The 23287-nt window shown below is 40.2% G+C and overlaps 1 protein-coding gene across 1 annotated transcript in view; it reads right to left on the bottom strand.

Moving 5' to 3' along the window:
• Window positions 1-2851: 2851 nt before the first annotated feature.
• The window catches only part of LOC148542184 (gamma-aminobutyric acid receptor subunit rho-2-like), a 186987-nt gene continuing 166551 nt past the window's right edge, over window positions 2852-23287 (bottom strand). The window contains exons 7-9 of the mRNA XM_088470792.1: window positions 15495-15647; window positions 12836-13032; window positions 2852-3937 (exon numbers count right to left, since the gene is read on the bottom strand). Coding sequence (XP_088326918.1) covers window positions 3626-3937; window positions 12836-13032; window positions 15495-15647 — 662 coding nt within the window. The 3' untranslated portion in view covers window positions 2852-3625. The remainder of the gene's footprint in view (window positions 3938-12835; window positions 13033-15494; window positions 15648-23287) is intronic.

Consider the following 23287-nt stretch of genomic DNA (forward strand, 5'->3'; position numbering starts at 1 on the left):
ATATTCAGGGACTAAAGAACCTGTGACCTGCTCCGAGAAACTTTCTCTCTAGTAAAGCTGGCCATACACCAGACCAACTTTCCTCCAACCATCCAGCAAGTTGGTTGGTTGGAATGAAAATCCATTAATGCATGAGATCAGCAATTTACTCCCAAACACCAGAAAACACGAAAAAGGTTGTTAACTTGCCTGAACAACAGCTTTTGTCCGTTTTCCAGTGTTTGGGAGAAAATAGCTGATTGTCATTTGCTCCCATGCATTACCGGATTTTCATTCCAACCAACCAACTAGTTGGATGTTTGGAGGAAAGTTGGTCAGGTGTATGGCCAGCTTAAGGGCAATACAATTTGTGGTGTTTGGAGGTGTCATCCACACTCACAGAGCCGTAACTAGAATTTTGGTGCCCTGGGACAGAACGAGCATTGGCACCCCCTTCCTCATTCACTTGAGACCCACGCCTTATAAAAACACCTTCTGCAAATAACTCAGGAATACTTTATTTATATTGATAAAAGTTTCATCATCAATATAGCTTTATGCGTTAAACACTGTTTATTTATAAGTATAAGTTTGTATACAGCTAACACTGTGTTATCAATAATAATATGCACATAAAAAAGAAATATACACAATATATACATAACGTTATACATATATTTATAAATAATGAATCAGTTTTCCAAACAAAAGCTAAATTATTTTCTGCCTTGGTCTATAGCTCTAGAGCAGTCTGTACAGTAATCTATATACATATTTACAAACATCAGGTGACTGTGCTATTATTTTAAATCTCTGTATGACACATTCTGCTGCTCAGTTAGAAGTATTACTGGTCTTGAAAATAAAAAATTAATTTCTTCTAATTGTTTCTATACTGCATGCAACTCCAATTATCCCAGAGAGAAATATATTAGCATTTGATTCCTTGAGCCTGGTGATGAATTTTTATAATTGCAGAAAATTGTATTATAAGTTGCATAAATGACATTGTGGGTATTTATGCAATAGAGGGTGGCTTAGGGTTAAAGGTAGGGATTAGGGCTGGAGATAGGGGAAAAATATTCACCAGAATGTCGGAGGATCGGAACTCTGACCCGTAAGTCACAATCACATGACTGCCGGGACCCATAAGACGCTGCTACAGCCATCGGGAGTAGATAAGTCACCGCTTGGCCCCTAGGATCGATATGTCAACATTCTAACATGTGGATATTTCATTACTGTCTACATGATGAATCTTGACATGGTCAACGTCAACATTTTGACTATGTCTACATACTTATGTTGATACGTTGAATGCCGACATTATGCCTGTTGACTTATCATACCCAACCCATGCAAATACTATTTAGAAATCTTCCTGTTGATCAAAGGAAATCCTGTATATTCATAACAGAGATATTAGGAATTTCTATATAGGTAGGTAAGTCCATTAAGCTGCGAGGAAGATCTGCCTGAAACAGATATTCGAGGTTCAATTAATAATAATAATTAAAAAATTAAGAAAAAATATAATTAAAAAGGTAAAAAATAAATAAAAACAGCACACAATAAAATAATTTTTGTTTCTAGTCTTGTTTCTTACATGCCATATGTAAATTTGCTATAGATATATTCCATAGAAATAGCTAATTACAGTATTTTGTTGCCTAAAGTTCCATAATTCCACTAGTTGTATCATGATGACTGGCAGATTGTTTTTTGCTATACTTACCTCTTTTAGTGTAATGCACTTAGAACAAAAAATATATGTATTTCATTATGTAAGGAAAAATTGTCCCGAGTGACAAGATGTGGGATTTAAGAGGGTTCACAAAGTAGTAAAAATCGCTGCTTAGTTAAACAACATACTGTAAAGCAAACTAATACCAAACTGTGGAATCTGGTAATGTCATGAACATATACTGTAAAGCGGTTAAAGTAATAAAGAGGTTAAAGAAATACTATTTATATTGTTCACTACATGTATTCAAATAATATTACTTGCAGAAGGAATGAAAGAAGCATAATGTCGCTTTCCATTTCAGCTGCCCCTGGCAACAAGAGACTATAGTTGTTTCTTCTGTATTTGTAAGTATACTTCAGGCTATTAAATTAATGTTTCACTGGGAACAACAGCATCAGTTGCAATTTCTGCATGGCTCCAAATAACATTGTACGAGTACATTGCTTCTATCAACATAAGGATACAAAATTAGGACAAAGCAGTTTTATACTGTATATCCTGACACATAATAATGCAGATATTACATTACACAGTCTGTAAAACAAAGTGTTTTAGTCATGTCAGATGATGCCCTACTCTGACACATCCACAAATGTTAGATGTTAAAAAAGTGTGTCAATGTGGATAATTAATTGCACTTATATTCCTGTTATGTCACATAGTACAATATATGAATTTCAATTAAACTTTAAAAACTCAATGTGTCGTTTAATATAATTATGTATTATAGTATATCTTTAATAATAGTCAATAACCACAATGAAGTGCCCAGTTTGCACATTGTCAGTCCAGCCTCCGCATGTACAGTATTCTCGCTGCCTTATTTGAATATTTTAGAGTTGAAAAATTCCAAAGTAAAATGCAAGTGAGGAATTATGTCAATGATGTTTGTGAGAAACAAACAGGTCTCTGTACTAAGCCTTGGAAAAAGATAAAGTGGAAAGAGATAAAGTACCAACCAATCAGCTACTAAGGGGTAAATTTACTAAAGTGAGAGTTTTTAGAAGTGAGTTTTAGAAGAGATGTTGCCCATAGCAACCAATCAGATTCTAGCTATTAACTTCTAGAAGGTGCTAGTTAAATGTTAAGTAGAATCTGATTGGTTGCTATGGGTAACATCTCTTCTAAAAACTGTCACTTTAGTAAATTCACCCCGTAAGCTGCATACACACACAATGATTTTGTTACCAACGATTTTATGAACGTTTTTATGAACTATTTTCTGTCAGATTATCTGTCACATTTTTTAAAGTGTAATGAATGATTTTTTGAACTACAAACGATTTTTGTAACTTCCCTTAATGAAAATCGTTCAGTTGGTCAGTCAGAATGAACTACAAACTATAAACTACAAATGGGAACGCGCATGAACGATAATTGTTCATTGTTATAACTCAGAAACTGAACGATTTTTTCAACGATTGAACGATAACGACGTCGTTATAGTTAAATTGTTAAAAAAAAATTGTTACGTGTGTATGCACCTTAACTTTATTTTTCAAACAGTTAGGAGCTGATTGGTTGGTACTTTATCTCTCTCCACTTTCTCTCTCCCCAAGGCACATAGACCCCAATTTTTTTAAAGTACAATAAAATGAGTATGCAGATATCTTAAAGGACTACTGAATAGTACCAAGGCTTCTCTAAATTAAGAGCAAACATTGCTGGTATGAGGTGTAGTGTAACTAGGCATATTTTCTTGTTGTGCAATTTAAATTTCATGGGCTGTAAAGTGACACTTAGTAAATTGTCCTGTGTGTTTGCTTTATTGCATTTTTGTGGAGACATGTGTTACTCTTACAATGGCAAAGGCAATTACTGTATAAATCAAACCCACATTCCCATTATTCACATGGTGAAAAAACTCTTAAAGATAATTAGAGCTCTCCATAACGAACTCTAGCAAAACACACACCAGTATATCAAGTTAAAAAATATAAATGATGCAGGGAAGATCATCCTGGAATATGTGTCAATTGCATGAGTATTTTGCATTAAGCGTAAGCCAACATGGCCCTTCCGTCCTTTCTTCCTGGAGGCACTAGAATTTGGACTTAAGGCCAAATGCACCACCATCTTGTCCGGTTTCTCCACATCTTCCGTTACAATTTGGCTTTTGGTATATCCAGCCAAGCTATTGGAGTCAGGATCACCATAAATTCCATCCAGCATCATTGTTTTTGTGTGAGACATTCCACATGTACAGGGAAACTGAAAATATATATAAAATAAAAACAAATTAAATTAATATCTCAATCATTAAGCTTTTAAACTGCTATAAGAGAAAATGCGGCATGATGTGGCAAACCACTCCCGACAGCGACTTGGACCTGCTTTAAGAAGTCATTAATACAGTAAACAGCATTGGTTTGCATAAGGAGATGCAAAGTTAATATAGTCACTGTAAAATTATGAGTATACTGTGATATATACCCCAGCCGCTATCCCTTGCACGCAGGATACAATGGTGACACCTTTTCTTCCAAACAATAATAAAACAAGTAAGAATACCAAACAGTGCATTAGTATACGCTATCAAATGTGAAACTAGTTAGCGCTCGCCTGTCCAAACATACTTTAATCTATTCAGAAAAATATCCAATTATTTTTCCTGGGCATAAAATACTCTACAGGAAAGTCACCTGTATTATTTATTTGCATCTTGTGTTTGCATAAGGGCACAGAACTAATATCCCATATTTTTGTATGCAAAACTTTGAGCATTGTTGGTTAATTTGCAAGTTTGATCAAATCTCTAAGTGAAACGAGATTTCTCCTGGTCTTTCAGCTTTGGATTAAAATATTCCATTTTTAATGTCCTCATTCAGCTGGAAGGAAGATCCCACAGTTGTCAAGTAGACATTACATCCTGAGAGCCTAGAAGGGCCACTCTGGAATTATCGTCACCCAACTTAACTGAAACCATAATGAGTTTTGAATCTTTTAGTAAAAACATTAACTGAAAGTTTCAGTGACTAAATGGCAATTTCTTTGCTGTAAGAGGGTTTATATATGTGGATGCATTTAACTGATATCTTCTATACTGACTGACATGTACATTATGCTATTTTCATACAATAAAAATTGCAATAAATATTTGTTAACATTATTGATATTCGCAGTCTTCCAAACGGGGCTTGATCAGGGCACAATGCCGCCCTGTGCCAGCCCCGAAATGGGATTGAAATACCGGGGGCTCAACAGCCGCTGGTTCAAATCCCGACAGTGACAGTGCAACAGATCAAGATCCGGACGGACATTGGTAAGTACCCTAGCCCTCCCCTCTCCCTCCCCTAACCCTCCCTTAGGGGTGCCTAACCCTAACCTCCCCTCCTAGTGCCTAACCCTAACATCCCCAACCCAGAGGTGCATAAACCTAACCTCCCCGCACTCTAACCTCTAACCCTCCCAGGGGGGTGCCTAACCCTAACCTCCCCCCCAGTGCCTAACCCTAACCCTCCCTTCCCCTAGCCTAACCCTAACCTTTCCTAACCACAAGTCCCCCCGGGGGTCCCTAAACCTAACCCCTCCCATCCCTGGGCTAAGTGTTTTACTTACCCGTCAGAGGACGATCAGGATGGCGGAGGTCGGTCTTCCGGCGTTGGGATTAAGATAGGTGTTGGCATTTTGATGCCTATCTGAAGTCCCTTGTCGGGCAGGTCATGTCGGGATTTAGACCGGCGGCATTGCGACCGCCGGTCTATTAACTATATCCCTCCAGTCCCGTCCCCTAAACCCATTATGTCATGACATCACATCTAGGGGGTGAGGCCACAGGCTCTAGGAAGGATGCTCCGAGTGGCTCTGCAGCATTGAGATTCCTGGATAATTATAGGGAATAACTGGCACCAAAACCACATTCAAACCAATGAGTACTGTACACCCTCACGTGAAAGTTACATTTAACAGTGCTTCCATGCATGGCAAGCTGGAACCAAAAGATGCAGTTCTGAGGTTTGGGAGAGAAAAGCGAGCTCTGGGAACCTGGAAGTCACACTCTGATGCCAGACGTAGTAACACAGTCATCAAATTATAATAAATAAAGCACCACATAAACGCACACTAAGGCATCATACGCACAATCAATCATATATCAAAAACAAACTCTAAAGACATATCTGAAACCGAAAGTTCATTAGCAGCACACCACTAACCTGGTACTGAAAAAAACAACAGAAGTGTTGGAACTTAACGCCATCTTGCAAGTGCGTAAAATTAGAAAGAGATGAAATCCAATACAGAGCACCACAACATGGGAAATTAGACTAGCTGAAGGTATTATCATAGCAATAAAATCCCATCAGATTGAGGAATATTAATAATAAATAAATGGAGTGTATTGTACTTTTTAATGAGGCCGGGGAGCCAGTACATTCCCAAAACAATTATAAAACCACATACATCAAGAAGGACATATTCAGAAAATGAAAACTAACAAAAGTAAAAGTAATATAAACAAAACACAATAATGTAAGTAAAGTACAAAACAAAAATGTTTTCTATATATAGATAGTCCCCATAACAACTTACAGAAAATTAAGATCTTTATTTAAGTCATTGGGGAAAGTCTGTTAAGCAGATGGATTCAATTTGCTTCTCCTTGTAATAATACATCTGATCTAGAGGCTTACATTTGAAGTCTACAATTTCGGCCCGTATTCAATTAGTTTTGCGTCCGCGATAAAGTTCGTCTGCCCGACTTTCCGCCAACATCGTGTGTTTTGGAAACGGAAACTTATCGTGCGCGCCCCCGCTATTCGCCTTATTCAATTCCAAACCACGCAAAAACGGGACCCGGCGAATGTGAAACAGGCGGAAAGTGGTGTCAGAAATGGGGAAAACAGCCTGTACCCCCCAAAAAAATCCATTAACATTGGGGATCAATATAGATGAGTACTAATAGCCCTAATAAAGCTATTTTGGGTACTTACGTTTTGAAAACTGCTTGCTATTAGCGTCCTTATAAAAGTGCTGAAGAATGGCATTAAGCAGTATTTTGTGGTGAAAATAAGTAGTCCTGTCAAATTTGGGGTACTTGAAAATGGGTGCAAGCATATTTTAAAGTCTCTAAAGTGAAGTAAAAAAACCTGTGAAAAACGCACACACTTGCCGGGTCTCGTTTTCACGTGGTTTGGAATTGAATAGGCCAATTAGTGGGGGCGCGCACGATAAGTTGCCGCATCCAAAACACGCGATGTTGGCGGAAAGTCAGGAAGACGAAACTTTATCGCATATGCAAAACTAATTGAATACCTCACCAAGGTTGGACATGGTCAGTACTCCAATACCCACCCTGGACTACCACTAAGATGTAGATGGAGCTCACGTTTGTAAATAGCAGCTGCAAGCGGCATCCGTCCCATCTGCTCAGTACGAAGATCCACGAGTCACAATATGCGCCAGAGCAATTGTATGAACTCACACTGATGTGCAACAGCTAAGCAGCTGCACATCACTGAGCAGACGGGACAGAGACCACTTACAGCTGCTATTTACAAACGTCAGCTCTATCTACATCTTAGCGGCAGTCCGGTGTGGGTATTGGAGCACCGACCACGTCCAACCTTGGTGAGGTCACACGACACACAGCGAATCGTGCAGTGCTCATCCCCTTGCATTCATCAAGGACACTAGGGGGTAAATTTACTAAAGTGAGAGTTTTTAGAAGAGAGTTTTAAAAGTGATGTTACCCATAGCAACCAATCAGATTCTACTTAACAGTTAACTAGCACCTTCTAGAAGATAATAGCTAGAAACTGATTGGTTGCTATGGGCAACATCACTTTTAAAACTCTCTTCTAAAAATTCTCACTTTAGTAAATTTACCCCTAGGAACTTAAGTTGGAGGTAACTGTCTTTTTCACACAGGAGCTAAAAATGGAAGATAACTTTGTGCAATACTGGGACGCTAGTGTCAAATAATTGCCATTAACAGCTGTATATTAAATAATCGGCATACCTGCACTATTAGTGAGGATCTAGGAATGACTAACAACTGATCAATGGCATAACAAACGGAATCGGTATGAAATACCGCAGCGCCTGGCCGACCACAGCAGAGTTCCCGGCAGCGGAAGGCCGACAGCGCTGGAAATCCCGATCGTCGATAGGTAAGTATGTTCTAACCTAAGCCCCTAACTTTAACCCTCCTTAGGGGTGCCTAACCCTAACCTCCCCCCCAAGTGCCTAACCCTAATCCCCCCTCTAAGTGGCTAACCCTAACCCCCCCTTCCCCGCTGCCTAAACCTAAGTCCCCCGGGGGGGTGCCTAACCCTAAGTCCCACCCGGGGTGCCTAACCCTAACTCTCCCTTCCCCTAGCCTAACCCTCCCGGGGGGGTGCCTATTCCTAATGTTCCCCCCTGCGGCTGTCTGTTCGCGGCGCCCGGCATCCCTTTGCTCGGGATGCCGGTTGCAGATATCCCGGCGTCGGGGAAATGTTAGGCGTCTACATCTAGACGCTCCGGCATTTCACCCTCGCCGGGATATGACAGTCGGAAAGCCGGCTGCCGGTATTAAGGCAGCCGGCTTCCCGATTGTATACCTAACAAACAGCCATCTCAATGTGGAATTTTACAGTGCAACTAAGCAATCTCTTTGTGTGGCTTGAAATCGCATTTAAACAACAAGAGAACTAGTAACTACTTTGTATTCATCTAGAAATTCTTAGGGCTGATACAATATTACATATGTAATTGTCATGTGCTGCTCTATTTATTTGTGTTTATTAATTAATTGATACATCGTGTTTATCTCATGTTTATGTTTTAATATTAAAATTTTATTGGCATATTTACCTGAGTCTCCTGTATATCAATAGAGAGCAGACAAAATTGTGTTTGATTTTCATTTTTATTGTTCTCTTGATATTATTCAGTTCCAAGCGCAGTAATTGCTGTATATTGAAGTGGGATGTAGTCAAAATTCAGGCAGTCAAATCTTCAAATCAAAAGGTTGACACCAAATTGTCAACTATCATAATGTCGACATGGTGAAAAAGCCAACATCCAAAAAGAAGACAAGGACATGAAGTCGACCAGTAAGTAGTTAGCCTGTCATGTCAAACTGATTGCAATTAGCAACTCAGATGCTCGTTCAACAGCAGCATACACTAATTACCAAGGCTGTAATTGCCACGGCCGCTAACTCAGATGATACCACCCTCCATTATAATGCTAATTGTAATAAAACTATTGGAACAGTGCATGCTGTTATGTGTATTTCCACAGCAGCATACACTAATTGCCATGGCTGTAATTGCCATAACCTCCAACTCAGACGATACTACCCTCCATTGTAGTGCTAATCTCCTGCATAGTTGTGCTACATAAATTACAATTGCCAGCAATGCCCCTGTGCAAACAGTTTAATTGCTAATTGCAATCAGTCTGACATTGTTACTGTTTACAGGTCACCACTAGTTCTAATTTTAGCTATGGCGACATTTTGACTGTCAACATTTTGGTTGTCAACCTTATGATTTGACTATATTTTAAATGTCAACATTTTTTAATCTGTGTCTACAGTTTAGAAGTTCACATTTTGACCCTGTCGACATTTCAAACTGTCTACATATTGAATGTATAAATGAATGAATAAATTGAATTCATTTTCTTATTGTCATTGCACAAAACAAACATTTTGACAATGAATACATATCCAAAATTCCCTCAGCTTCAATACAGAGGAGCTTAAATGTCACAATAGACACACACACATATATATATATATATATATATATATATATATACATTTACAAGTTATATCCATGTCTAAGTTTGTACCTGTCAACAAAATGACTGTCTAGATATAGTCCATGTCTACATTATGATGTATGTTTTGAATGTCTGGATCTTGACTTTCTAAAAATTTCTTGGACAGTCAAAATTCAGACATTCGAAACAGAGCCACCACATTTCCATGATTACTAAACTAATCTTTTAACCTTAGTTGTCTATGGAATATAAATAATTCCACATCACAATCAAAAGGCCTCTATCTACAGTAGTTATGAACAAATAAAGTTCTTTAGAAAGGACCGCCATGTCTGCCATAGTAGGATTATATTATGATAAATTGTACATCACTATTTCTTTTTGACCTTAGATAACCCCTACTGCGGTATGCCTGTGGCCTATTCAACATGGTGTTACCCTTTTTTATTTTGCTGCGGGTGAATACACTCCCCCTAAAAAATATTTAAGCCTTAACTTACATTTTTCGAAAGCAATGCTATTCAAAATCTTAGCCCATGATTGGGGCTGGGTACAGGATGCCGGAGCTCAAGATCCTGGTGATCAGAATCCCAGTGCTGGCATCCCAACAGGAGTAGAATACTTACACTTGTCGGTCATTATCCTAATCCTCCCCCTCTCTCTACCCCTAACCCTCCTTCTCCGGTACCTAAAACTGACCTCCCCCCCTAGTGCCTAAACCTAACCTCCCCCTCCCCGCACCCTAAACCTAACCCTCCCCCTTAGTGCCTAACCCTCCCCCTAGTGCCTAACCCCTAACCCTCCTCCTTACCCCAGTACTTACCGTCAGGATGCCGGCGCCGCAAATTCTGGCAACAGGATTCTAAGCACCGGCATCCCGATTGTCAGTGTTTTGACCGGATCCCCATGATTCTTGTTCCCTTCATCACAACTGCTAGTACACAACATTCATTGGCAATTTGTAATCTTCAATTTATTATCTAATGGCCAGAGAGATTTCATCAAAACCATTTTTATTATTTTAGATGTTGCATTTTCTTAAGCCAGGAAAGCTCATACTATTGACACAAACGTAACAACCAGAGAAGATGGTACATTTAAATTATGTTTATCAATCAAGAGGCAACAAATTTTAAACTAAATGTATTACTAATCAGGGCATATGAAATACAAAAGAAGAGATGGTGATGTTACTCTAATATATATTTGATCTCTTATATACTTTTATAATTTTTTAGATTTTTATATTATGTTTCCATGTGTGTTACTGAATATGGGGCATAGGGATGTTAATGACTTCCCTTAATGACTGCACTTAACTTTATCTTTGCATGTCATAAAAAGTAAACATTTTGAGTAAGTAAATAATAATGACTATTATGTTAAGTCCAATTACAACAACGAGTTGTTCACTTAATAAAGCAAACTGTATATGATATGTTTGTGAAAAAAGGCAGATTCTGGTTAATCACAACCTTATTATTATTATTAGGATGTTTATTAGCTAGAAATGTCTTCATACAGGTCATTGCACTTCAGCACATTCTGTACACAACCTATTGCTTAAAGCATAAAAAGATGACTTGGATCATTAAAAAAAATAATGAACCCACAGTATAGCAAAATACAAACTGTGACATTATTTCAGGGTCATTATAAAATATACATATCTCTTTTCAACTACTGTATGGCACATATGCTTGTTAGTTTTCTATAGGCAACCTTTAAAATAGGAAAAAATATAAACCTTTTAGGCGATAATTTTGTTTAGTTACAAAAGTAATGTCAAGCTTCTGCTTAAATAGACTCTGTGTACTCTTGATACTCTATATGCCAGTGATTCCCAACCACGGTCCTCAAGGCACACTAACAGTCCTGGTTTTAGTGATATCCATGCTTAAGAACAGATAGTTAAATCAAAAAAACTAAGGTACTAATTAAGTCACCTGTGCTAAACTAAGGCTATCCTTAAAACCTGGACTGTTAGTGTGCCTTGAGGACCGTGGTTGGGAACCCCCGCTATATACAGTAAAGAAGAAAAATGAAAATACATGGTAAACTAAATACCACCGAAAACATTTATATAATATGCAAGAATTGTTTATTTTCAAAATATAAATAAAGCATTTAATTGATGACTTTAAAGTGGAAAGGCAATATATCTATATTATAAGTGAGAACGTGCGTGTGTGTGTGTGTCTGTCTGTTTGTCCTTTATGCACGGCCAGAGTTTTGTACCTAGCTTCACCAAACTTGTGGCGTAGTTTGACCAGGATTAGGTTTTTGGCTATATGTGCAGTTAGTCAGTGCCATGGAGGTCTGCATGGCCTCACCAAGTAGGCCGTGTAATCACTAATTTGATTTCGCTAATCACTCATTTGATATTTGTTTAAGCAAGTTCGCTCAGGATGTCTTCCAGTGCCTAAAACTGCACTGATGTGAAGGCACAGGCTAATATGTACCAGTGGGGGGCGGGCAGAGCTCCAGCGAAAGAGCAGTGAGTTGGAGGAACGACTGTCACAATGCACCTGCACTGACAGTTACTAATTTCCTCCAAGCACATTTTCATATGCCATGGTCTCCAATGTTGGTCTTCAATGTAAAATATAAAAGTTGCAGATGTACTTCAAGGTCCATTCTTCAATTTCGGCAATGCCAGGTATACCACCTACAGTAGTAGATATAAATAGTAACACAAACACTTTAATAGTATTTGAGGGTAGGTTTAATTGTCCCAGGTTTCTGACCTACATGTTTTAAAAACCCCAGGAAAATATTTGTTGTTGCTTTCTGAGAGTGCTTAGGCTTTGGTAAACACCGCATAAGGATCCCTTGGGATATGGATTTAGAGTGAGTGTGGGCTCCATCCGTTCGGCCACGCTGTAATCCAGGAGGACTCGTGGCCGAACGAGGTAAGTACTGGCTGCGCGTCCTCTTAGCCGCGGGGTGGGGGAGGGTTAGTTTTAGGGCACCCTGGAGGGGACTTAGGGTTAGGCTAGGGAAAGGGGGGTAGGGTGCCACCGAGGGGAGGTTAGAGTTAGGCACCCCCCCCGGAGGGTTAGGTTTAGAGTGCGGGGAGAGGGGGTTAGGTTTAAGCACCCCTGGGGGGAGGTTAGGGTTCGGCACTAGGGGGGGGTGGTTAGGGTTAGGCACCCCTAAGGGAGGGTTAGGGGGGGAGAGGAGGGTTAGGTTACTTACGCACGCTGTCGGGATTTCCTCCCTTTGGCCAGACGCTGTCAGGATTTAAACCGGGAGCTAAACAGCCGCCGACATTTCAATCCCATTCCTTTCTGGCACCCACTATCATGTTTTTCTCATGGTCACTTAAATTGAGAGTCCTATCTCCAGATATATATTGCGGGTACTGTCAGATAGACGTGTTTCTGCTCGTCTTACCTTTTCCCGTAGCTTCCTTTCCTTCCTCTCTTGCACTGTGGTCAGGTAATTCACAGCTGCGTATTCCAGCACCGATAGGAAGACAAACACAAAACTGACCCACAGGTAAATGTCCACAGCTTTGATGTACGACACTCGTGGCATGGAGGCGTTTACTCCAGTAATAATGGTTGACATAGTCAGCACTGTGGTTATACCTGGGGAGGTAAACAATAAAGGTGCTGATTTCTGGCGTAACATCAAAAAAATAAAGGTCATTCAGTTCTCCTATTTCCTATCCTTACCCTGTGGGATTGATTTGCAAATTAATTGTTATCCATTAGTTCTAGAGCTAATATACCACTGCTGAAGTGGACTGAAGAGAATTCAGAATCTTCAAGCAGACGTTTCACATTACCATATTGGGGCTGGTGCAGAATGGGTAAGAGAGCTGTTTGCGTGGCATAATTGTATGAAATGATTCCGCACAAAGCAAATGCGCACGTACTGTATGCACAAATGTAGACCTGTGTGTATCTCACAAATCAATGTGACTGAAGAAGTGGATTGGGAGAGGAAAGGGACAGTCTGACATACAGTAGGCAGTGTCCAGAAGGGTACAGGTTAAGTCTCCCATATCCAAAATGCTTGGGACCAGGGGTATTTTGGATATCGGAATATTCCGTATTTTGGAATATTTGCATAATATAATGAAATATCTTGGGAAAGGGACCCAAATCTAAACACAGTATGGTTTTATGTTCGATATACACCTTATACACACAGCCTGCAGGTCATTTTATACAATATATTCAATAATTTTGAGGCTCAAACAAAGTTTGTGTATATACATGAAATTCATTTATGATTTATATACACCTTATACACACAGCCTGAAGGTAATTTTATACAATATTTTTAATAATTTGTGCTTTAAACAAGGTTAATGTACATTGAACCATCAAAAAGCAAAGGTTTCACTATCTCAGTAATGCTAAAAAAAAATCCATATTTCGAAATATTCCGTATTTCGGAAAATTTGGATATGGGAGACTCAACCTGTATCAACATGTATACATGTTAGAATGCAAATTTCCTGCATTTGCTATAAGGGAAGATACAAATATATGCTGATGCTAATGACTTGGCATAAATCAGGTGCATATATATGCTGCCGATGCCGAGATGAGTGTTGTTCTGTATATTGGCATATATGTAGTAATAATAATAATAGTAATAATAATAATAGTAATAGTAAGTATCTGTATACATATCTTCTTTCCTGGAATTCAAAATCATGATGTTTATGGAATACATCTATGGGGTCAATCCTGTTCCATGCGAAGGGTGCGAGTTGCCGTTGCAGCGGCATTAAAATGCAGGCAACAGACTGGCACCTCGCACCCTTCGCAGCATGCTCCGAGCCTAAATATTCTTCATTTTGCTCAGAGCCCTATGGGGCTGCAAGCACATTTAAGCAAATCCGGACTGCCGTCAAGCACAGCCATTGTCGCGAGACCATCACATGGAATAGGATTGACCCCTATGAGTTTCTGGTAGATTGCTATTCCTTCTTTAAATCTTTTATAGACTACAGATAATCGGTATAACCATCATCATTTATATTTATAGCTATACAGAGCCATAAAGAGAGGTGTGCGATATCCTTTGGATGCTCCAGACAGCACTGAAGCAATGCTACTGGCCGTAGGATGCCATTTCAGGCAACTTGCTAGCCAGATGCACAGGCCAGGGCAGTGACAGCATCACTTGCACACCCCTCCCTATGGCCTTGGGTGCCATTGCCCAGGGAGCAGAGCCCTGTGGGCATCTGGCTAGCAGAGTGCCAGCATAGCTATATTTATTTGTATCTGCAAAATTTCAACCCTTATATTCTATTGTATTGTGGATCATGCCACTGTCCTCCTGATATTCTTTTGTATTGTGGATCATACCACTGTCCTCCTCATATTCTATTGTATTGAAGATCACGCCACTGTCCTCCTGATATTTTATTGTATTGAGGTTCATACCACTGTCCTCCTGATATTCTATTGTATTGAGGATCATACCACTGTCCTCCTGATATTCTATTGTATTGAAGATCATGCCACTGTCCTCCTGATATTCTATTGTATTGAAGATCATACCACTGTCCTCCTGATATTCTATTGTATTGAAGATCATGCCACTGTTCTCCTGATATTCTATTGTATTGAAGATCATACCACTGTCCTCCTGATATTCTATTGTATTGAAGATCATGCCACTGTCCTCCTGATATTTTATTGTATTGAAGATCATGCCACTGTCCTCCTGATATTCTATTGTATTGAAGATCATACAACTGTCTTCCTGATATTCTATTGTATTGAAGATCATGCCACTGTCCTCCTGATATTCTAAAGTATTGAGATCATGCCACTGTTGAGATTTTTGCAGATCACAGGAGCATATAATCATTTTAAATTTTTTAGAAAGTAAAAAGTTTCATACAATGAAAAAGAAGACTATTGTATGACACAACATTTTTTAATATGTTGCTCTACACAAAAGTGTATCAAATAACTTTTTTGGGAAAGTTTTTACTCTTTACACCACCTAATTATTGTATATAAGAATTAGGCCAAGCAAGGTTGTATACTGTCTGTGGTTACACACATAGCTTGTGCTGTCTTACCCAAGGAGACTCTAGCAGGGACTGCTCTACGATCAATCCAGAAAGAGACCCAGGATAGCATGACCATTAGAGTCGCAGGAAAATATGTTTGCAGGAGAAAGAAGAAGATGTGACGTCTCAATGTGAAGTTAATGTACAGGCGATTATACCATCCTGTAAGAGAAAACAGTAGGCTCTTTATAGGCAATGGTAAACCAGAAAATAGCAGCTGCATATTTTTGCGTGCCATGACTAGGATTAGAATAATGGCTTCCTATTACAAAAAAGGCACACCACAAACTGAACAATGATTCACAATGAAAGTATAACTCCACAGAATAATGGATTTTACAGCAACAGGGACCTGCAACCATACTAAGATGTCCATCTGCCATCTGCAGCTAACATCAGTTCAGCTTAATATAGAGGAAAACAATACATATAGGGGTCTTCAAGACACCACAACTAGAAAACCATCTGTTGCAGTCATCAGAATCATGGTTTCCCACAAATCATTGGGGCTCATGCTAATTTGTAGACATATGTGTCAACAAAATAATGGATAAAAAGCAGAGCATAAAATAAGTGTATTTACGGCCATATGCTAAGTTGTAGGTGCCTCAGGATGTATCCACCTCTGCAGCATTCATGTATGTGCCAGGTTTATAGCAGGTATACACCCATACAGGCTTACAACCAATCAGGGCAAAATGCATTCACTTAGGGTGTTTTGTAGAATTCTAACCCCTACAGTATAATACAGCAGGTACGATCTTCTTTCTCATTAATTGTAGAAGAAGCCCACAAATCATATAATATATGCATGAACTATGAATAAAGCATTCAACCAATCAGAAGTGACCAAGTCAGTCTAGAGCTCCAATGGGCCCTTGTACTGGGGATTGGGCATGGCCAAATTGGGAGAAGTGGTCACGCCTCCTCCCAAAAAAAACGCTGTGCTGCAAGGACAGCACAGGGGGGGGGCGGTCCAGGGGCCTACCTGTTACAATTCTTGATAGGAGTGCAGCCATAGTGGCACATCAGGCAGTGAAAGAGAGGAGACTGCTTCTGCTCAGCAGCAGCAGTCTCCTCTCTATCACTGCTATACATATGTGGTTGCAGTAAAATACTAAGCGATACTGCTACCGACTGAACCTAGATATAGACGCACTGTCAGTGGGCACAGTACGATCAGAGCAAGATTGCCAAATCCATTTGGTGAAAACAATGCCTGTATTTCTTTAATGGCATGCAAGATTGTTGCATCGAGTCACGGCATTTTAATATGGTAATTAGCCGCTGTCCCAAGAATATTGGGACAGCGGCTAATTACCATATTACTAAACAGGCATTATCCCTTAGAGGTAATTAAATATTGTTGCTGTAGGATAAATCACAGGCTTAATTGATTCTACACTGTGATGCTGTCCCGTTCAGATGGGTTTAGGGTGCAGCGATTCAATGGTTACTTAATATAAGGAATACCAGTGGTGCATTCATAATAAGTCCTAATGTATGCAAAAGGTCATATTAACATAAATACCTGACTACGAAACCCTCACAGGCTAAGGCCACTTTTTCAGCGGGCTTAGCCTACTCTACTCTAATACATAGACATAGACATTTTGTTCAAATAAGAGAGCAGTGCACAACAACAGAACATCAACAGATGTTTTGCTGTTAACAGCCTTATCAAGACAAACAGATTGCCCGCCGTTTCCAGCTTATTTGTTAGTGCTCTGATATTGCTCTATCACAGAGGACCATGTTTCAAAACCAAACGTCCACTCAAATTCACTTAAGTCCTGTATTGGCTAATAATATAGCTAGTTTGCATTTATTCTATGTATATCTTATCATTTTAACGTAGACCCTGTCATACTTATTTTATAATCTGTAAACCAAACAAATTAACATTTACATATTATCACTGTTTTAATTGTCAAACAAATAACATAAAATCAGTTGTGAGAAAATAATATTATTAATAAAGGGGTTGTTTTGGATTGAAGATGAAATACAAATAAATAAAAGAATAAGAAAATTAACAAAAATAACAATAGCTATATTAAAAGTTATTAAATAAAAAATTATTAGCATTATTTATAATTACTAAATGTGAATAATGTCATTCTGTGATATTAATATAACAAGCATATGCACAAAAAGTGAAAAGCTGTGTAGACATAAGTTGTATTTAATTTGTGAAGGTGATGTGATCAATAGAGACTGTGTATGTGCAAAATTATGAATGATGAGGGGGTAAGGGAAATCACAAAACGTGCTCTAAAACTGTTATGATGTGAAACAATTAATACAAATACATGCCGAAGGGGACACTACAACAGCTAATCACCCTACAATAGTGGCATAATTTACTGCAGCATAATACAGTGGTTACTGATCTCATTAAACTGCTGTTACCTATTATAAAGATCGTGTAAAACTGCCTATAAGCACTCACGCTATATATTCTACATTATAAAGAATTGTACTGAGATATTGCAGTAGCTAATTACTCAATAATTGTGCCGTAAATTACTGCAGCTGCTCCATATTTCTGCCAGTGACGACAAGCACCGTTTTTCTCCTAGCTATAAATCAGGACCATAACGGGTAGTTATTATATACTGTAGACTACCGGTTACAGCTTAGTCAATACAGACACATGCCCAAGGGGACACTACAATGGCTAATGATCCTACAATATTGCCCTAATTAACTGTAACTGTACTAAACTTCGGTTAGGGAATAAAAAATACTGTCCTATTTTTATTTCATTACTACTTAGTTTAATTATGTGACTGTTAAATAAAAAAGCTCCAATAAGTCCTAAGAATATCTGACTGTAGTTGATCACCTATGAATGGTATACCTACCCTATTATTGTGAAAGGGACTATTGTTGTCCAGATTTATTTTATTTGAATTCTCTGGGGCTATTTGGGTACTTGTGTCAAAGGGAAACCCTCACTTTGGCTATACATTGCAACATTTAGTTTGCTACATATTTAAGATACTGGGCCTGACTGAAAGCCGCACGCAAAAAGTGAGTACTCGCTCTGAATCACGGCGGCCGCTTTTTTTATTTTAAAACCAGCCTCCTGGCCACTCGTCACCCACAGCTTTTGCGAGCAGCCAGGTGATGGTCGCGACCATCGTGACCATCGGGCTTGCGACGAGACCCTTGTGGTAGGGTCTCGTTCCCTCAAGCCCCAGTGAGCTTCTGGCTCTAATAGAGCCGAAAGCTCACCACTGACATCACTCGTGATGTCAGTGGGGCCGCCCCCAAATGGCAGGCGTACCTTCGGGAACGCCTCCGTTTGGCCAGCCACCCCCCCCGACCCGCCTACCAAACGGGGCGAGCTGTCAATCAACATCAACAGCCGCCCCTTTTGGATGCGAGCGCCAGAGCGAGTGATTTCTCATTCGTGTGCGCACTGCCCGGCCATCGACCCACTTGCAAGCGCATAGCGAGAGGGTCTGAATCAGGCCCACTGTTCCTACTGTGTGACAACCATCTAAAGACTTATCCTTACAGAGAGATACAATTAGACACAGTTAGGAGCAGTTACAGCAGTTTTGAATAAATATCTTTATTTAGATCATACTGCAGGCTTTACCAACCACCTGATATTTATATATGGATATAAGTCACACAGCAATTTATAATATAGAAATCTAATAATCACTATTATTACTAAATAGTAATCTGTATTAGGGGTGAGCGGGTTTGGATTTCTGAAATCCGAACCCCCCCGAGCCCCCCCGATCCGAGGCCGATCCGAGTCAGGCTCGACTTTTCCCGCCTGACTCGGATCTGAAATCGAGGCAAAGCGTCATCATCCCGCCTTCCGGGTCTCGCGGGTTTTGGATCCTATATAAGGTACCCGCGTCGGCGCCATTTTCTCACTCGGCTGTGGACAGTGAAGAGGGAGGGTGGGAGTTAGGGCTGGCTGGGCTTTGTAGTGTAGTGTAGTGCAGAGTAGTGTTGTGCTGTGCTGTGCTGCGCTGTGCTGCTGTTGTCCATAGGGGCTGTGTCCACTACTTCAAAGTCCATAGGGGCTGGCTGTGTTGTGCTGTGCTGCTGTTGTCAATAAGGGCTGTGTCCACTACTTCAAAGTCCATAGAGGCTGGCTGGACTGTGTTGTGCAGTCAGTTGTCCATAGGGGCTGTGTCCACTCCAAAGTCCTGTACAGTGTTCCAGTCCTAAAGGGGTGCTGTAGTGTTGTCCAGGGGGTGCTCTGTCCATTAGGGGTGCTCCCCCCAAGTGCTAAAAAAAAAAATATTTTTTCTGTGTTTGTGAATTGTGTGCGCAGTAGCCGCACGTGCATCAACAAAGTAGTGCCAAGCGTGCGCCTGTGTCAGAAGTAAAGGGCCGGCTGGCTTGACCGTTAAAGGCTGCTGTAACCCCCAAAGTACACTCCAAACAAAATAAAAAAATATTTTATGTGTTTGTGAATTGTGTGCGCAGTAGCCGCACGTGCATCAACAAAGTAGTGCCAAGCGTGCGCCTGTGTCATAAGTAAAGGGCCGGCTGGCTTGACCGTTAAAGGGTGCTGTAACCCTCAAAGTACACTCCAAACAAAATAAAAAAATATTTTCTGTGTTTGTGAATTGTGTGGGCTGTAGCCGCACGTGCATCAACAAAGTAGTGCCAAGCGTGCGCCTGTGTCATAAGTAAAGGGCCGGCTGGCTTGACCGTTAAAGGGTGCTGTAACCCCCAAAGTACACTCCGAACAAAATAAAAAATATTTTCTGTGTTTGTGAATTGTGTGCGCAGTAGCCGCACGTGCATCAACAAAGTAGTGCCAAGCGTGCGCCTGTGTCATAAGTAAAGGGCCGGCTGGCTTGACCGTTAAAGGGTGCTGTAACCCTCAAAGTACACTCCAAACAAAATAAAAAAATATTTTCTGTGTTTGTGAATTGTGTGCACAGTAGCCGCACGTGCATCAACAAAGTAGTGCCAAGCGTGCGCCTGTGTCATAAGTAAAGGACCGGCTGGCTTGACCGTTAAAGGGTGCTGTAACCCCCAAAGTACACTCCAAACAAAATAAAAAATATTTTGTGTGTTTGTGAATTGTGTGCGCAGTAGCCGCACGTGCATCAACAAAGTAGTGCCAAGCGTGCACCTGTGTCATAAGTAAAGGGCCGGCTGGCTTGACCGTTAAAGGGTGCTGTAACCCCCAAAGTACACTCCAAACAAAATAAAAAATATTTTCTGTGTTTGTGAATTGTGTGCGCAGTAGCCGCACGTGCATCAACAAAGTAGTGCCAAGCGTGCGCCTGTGTCATAAGTAAAGGGCCGGCTGGCTTGACCGTTAAAGGGTGCTGTAACCCCCAAAGTACACTCCAAACAAAATAAAAAAATATTTTCTGTGTTTGTGAATTGTGTGGGCTGTAGCCGCACGTGCATCAACAAAGTAGTGCCAAACGTGCGCCTGTGTCATAAGTAAAGGGCCAGCTGGCTTGACCGTTAAAGGGTGCTGTAACCCCCAAAGTACACTCCAAACAAAATAAAAAAATATTTTCTGTGTTTGTGAATTGTGTGGGCTGTAGCCACACTTGCATCCTCAAAGCAGCAGCGACAAGCGTGCGTCTGTCTGTTAAAGAGTGGTGTAACCCTCAAAGTGCTCCAAAAAATAAAAAACTATTTTTTTTATGTGTTTGTGATGTAGCCGCACGTGCATCAACACAGTAGCAGCGCCAAACGTGCGCCTGTGTCATAAGTCAAGGGCCGGTTTGGACATCTGGTCCGGACTGAAGGACGTGCCAACAATTTCTGACAAGTCTACTGTCACTGCATATGATACTGTCCTCAAAGCAGCAGCGACAAGCGTGCGTCTGTCTGTTAAAGGGTGGTGTAACCCTCAAAGTGCGCTCCACAAACAATAAAAATATTCTTTTTTTTTCTGTCTTTGTGAAATGTGTGGGCTGTAGCCACACCTGCATCCTTAAAGCAGCAGCGACAAGCGTGCGTCTGTCTGTTAAAGGGTGGTGACACCCTCAAAGTGTGCTCCACAAACAATAAAAATATTCTTCTTTTTTTTCTGTCTTTGTGAAATGTGTGGGCTGTAGCCGCACCTGCATCCTTAAAGCAGCAGCGACAAGCGTGCGTCTGTCTGTTAAAGGGTGGTGTAACCCTCAAAGTGCGCTCCACAAACAATAAAAAAATTCTTCTTTTTTTTCTGTCTTTGTGAAATGTGTGGGCTGTAGCTGCACCTGCATCCTTAAAGCAGCAGCGACAAGCGTGCGTCTGTCTGTTAAAGGACTAAATCGGTGACAGCATCCAAGTAGGCATGTCAGACAGTCCGTACCTGTACTGGCAGGAAAAAGAAGCAATTTGGAGGTCCCTGGACAAACTGGCTCTATTTTACCTGAGTTGCCCCCCATCCAGTGTGTACTCCGAAAGAGTGTTTAGTGCAGCCGGGAACCTTGTCAGCGAAAGGCGTAGGAGGTTGCTTCCACAAAATGTGGAGAAGATGATGTTCATAAAATAAATTATCAACTCTTCCAGGGAGACCAGCCTCCAGAACGTACAAAGGGATCTGTGGTTGTGGATTCCAGCGGGGACGAATTAATACTCTGTGAGGATGAGGATGTATACAACACTGAAGAGGGTGAGGAATCAGTGGATGAGGAGGATGAGGACGACATCTTGCCTCCGTAGAGCCAGTTTGTGCAGGGACAGATTAATTGCCAGCTTGTTTTGTGGGGGCCCAAACGAACCAATCATTTCAGCCACAGTCGTGTGGCAGACCCTGGCGCTGAAATGTTTGGTTTGTTAAAGTGTGCATGTCCTGTTTATACAACATAAGGGTGGGTGGGAGGGCCCAAGGACAATTCCATCTTGCACCTCTTTTTTTTCTTTGAATTATGTACTGTTTGGGGCCTAGTTTTTCAAACTGCCATCCTGTCTGCCACTGCAGTGTCACTCCTAGATGGACCACGTGTTTGTGCCGCCCACTCGTATCTCTTAGCATAGTCATCCAGCTACCTCGGTGCAACCTTTTGGATATAAAAACACTATTGTGAGGTGTGAGGTGTTCAGAATAGACTGGAAATGAGTGGAAATTAAGGTTATTGAGGTTAATAATAGCATAGGAGCAGAAAAACAATTCTGTGATTTTAGCTGTTTTTATGCTTTTTTTTAAAAAAATACAGATCCAAAACACAAAACCCAGAACCCAAAACACGGAAGGGTGGTTTTGGCAAAACCAATCCAGATCCAAAACACGAAGAAAGATCCAGATCCAAAACCAAAACACGAAAAGTGGTCGGTGCACACCCCTAATCTGTATACAGAGATGTGAGTGGTGCACAGCACTGTCTTTTAAAACACAATTTCTATTCTTTGTTTAATACTTTCTATCATTTATCATTTTAGTATTTCGCTATCTGTTTGTACAAATGATTTTAAATAATGTATTTAATAAATAAGTATATTTTATATTTTATGAATCACCATAAGACAAATTATTTCCTTCTTTGGTTTTGTTCATATATTGTAACAATCTTTTTGTCAGTGACAGCACCTCGTGTTTTTTTGGTGTATATAACAAGTATAATTAAGTTTTGTTTTTTTTCAACTATAATGATGAAAACATAAACACAAGTACAGACAGTACTTTCCCCTTTTTTATATCTACTGAAAATAAATTGTATTTAAAAAAAAAAATGTTTTTTCTTTGTTGCAGCTAGCACAGGATGCATATGAAAGACAGGTTTATATAATCCTCCTATGTCTATAACTAAACTCAGGATGTTGTTTCTTCTTATTCTTTGTCTAATCTACAAATTTAGGCCCTCATTCAG

Source organism: Taudactylus pleione, unplaced genomic scaffold (assembly GCF_031769625.1).
Source record: "Taudactylus pleione unplaced genomic scaffold, aTauple2 ptg000015l, whole genome shotgun sequence".
NCBI lineage: Eukaryota > Metazoa > Chordata > Amphibia > Anura > Myobatrachidae > Taudactylus > Taudactylus pleione.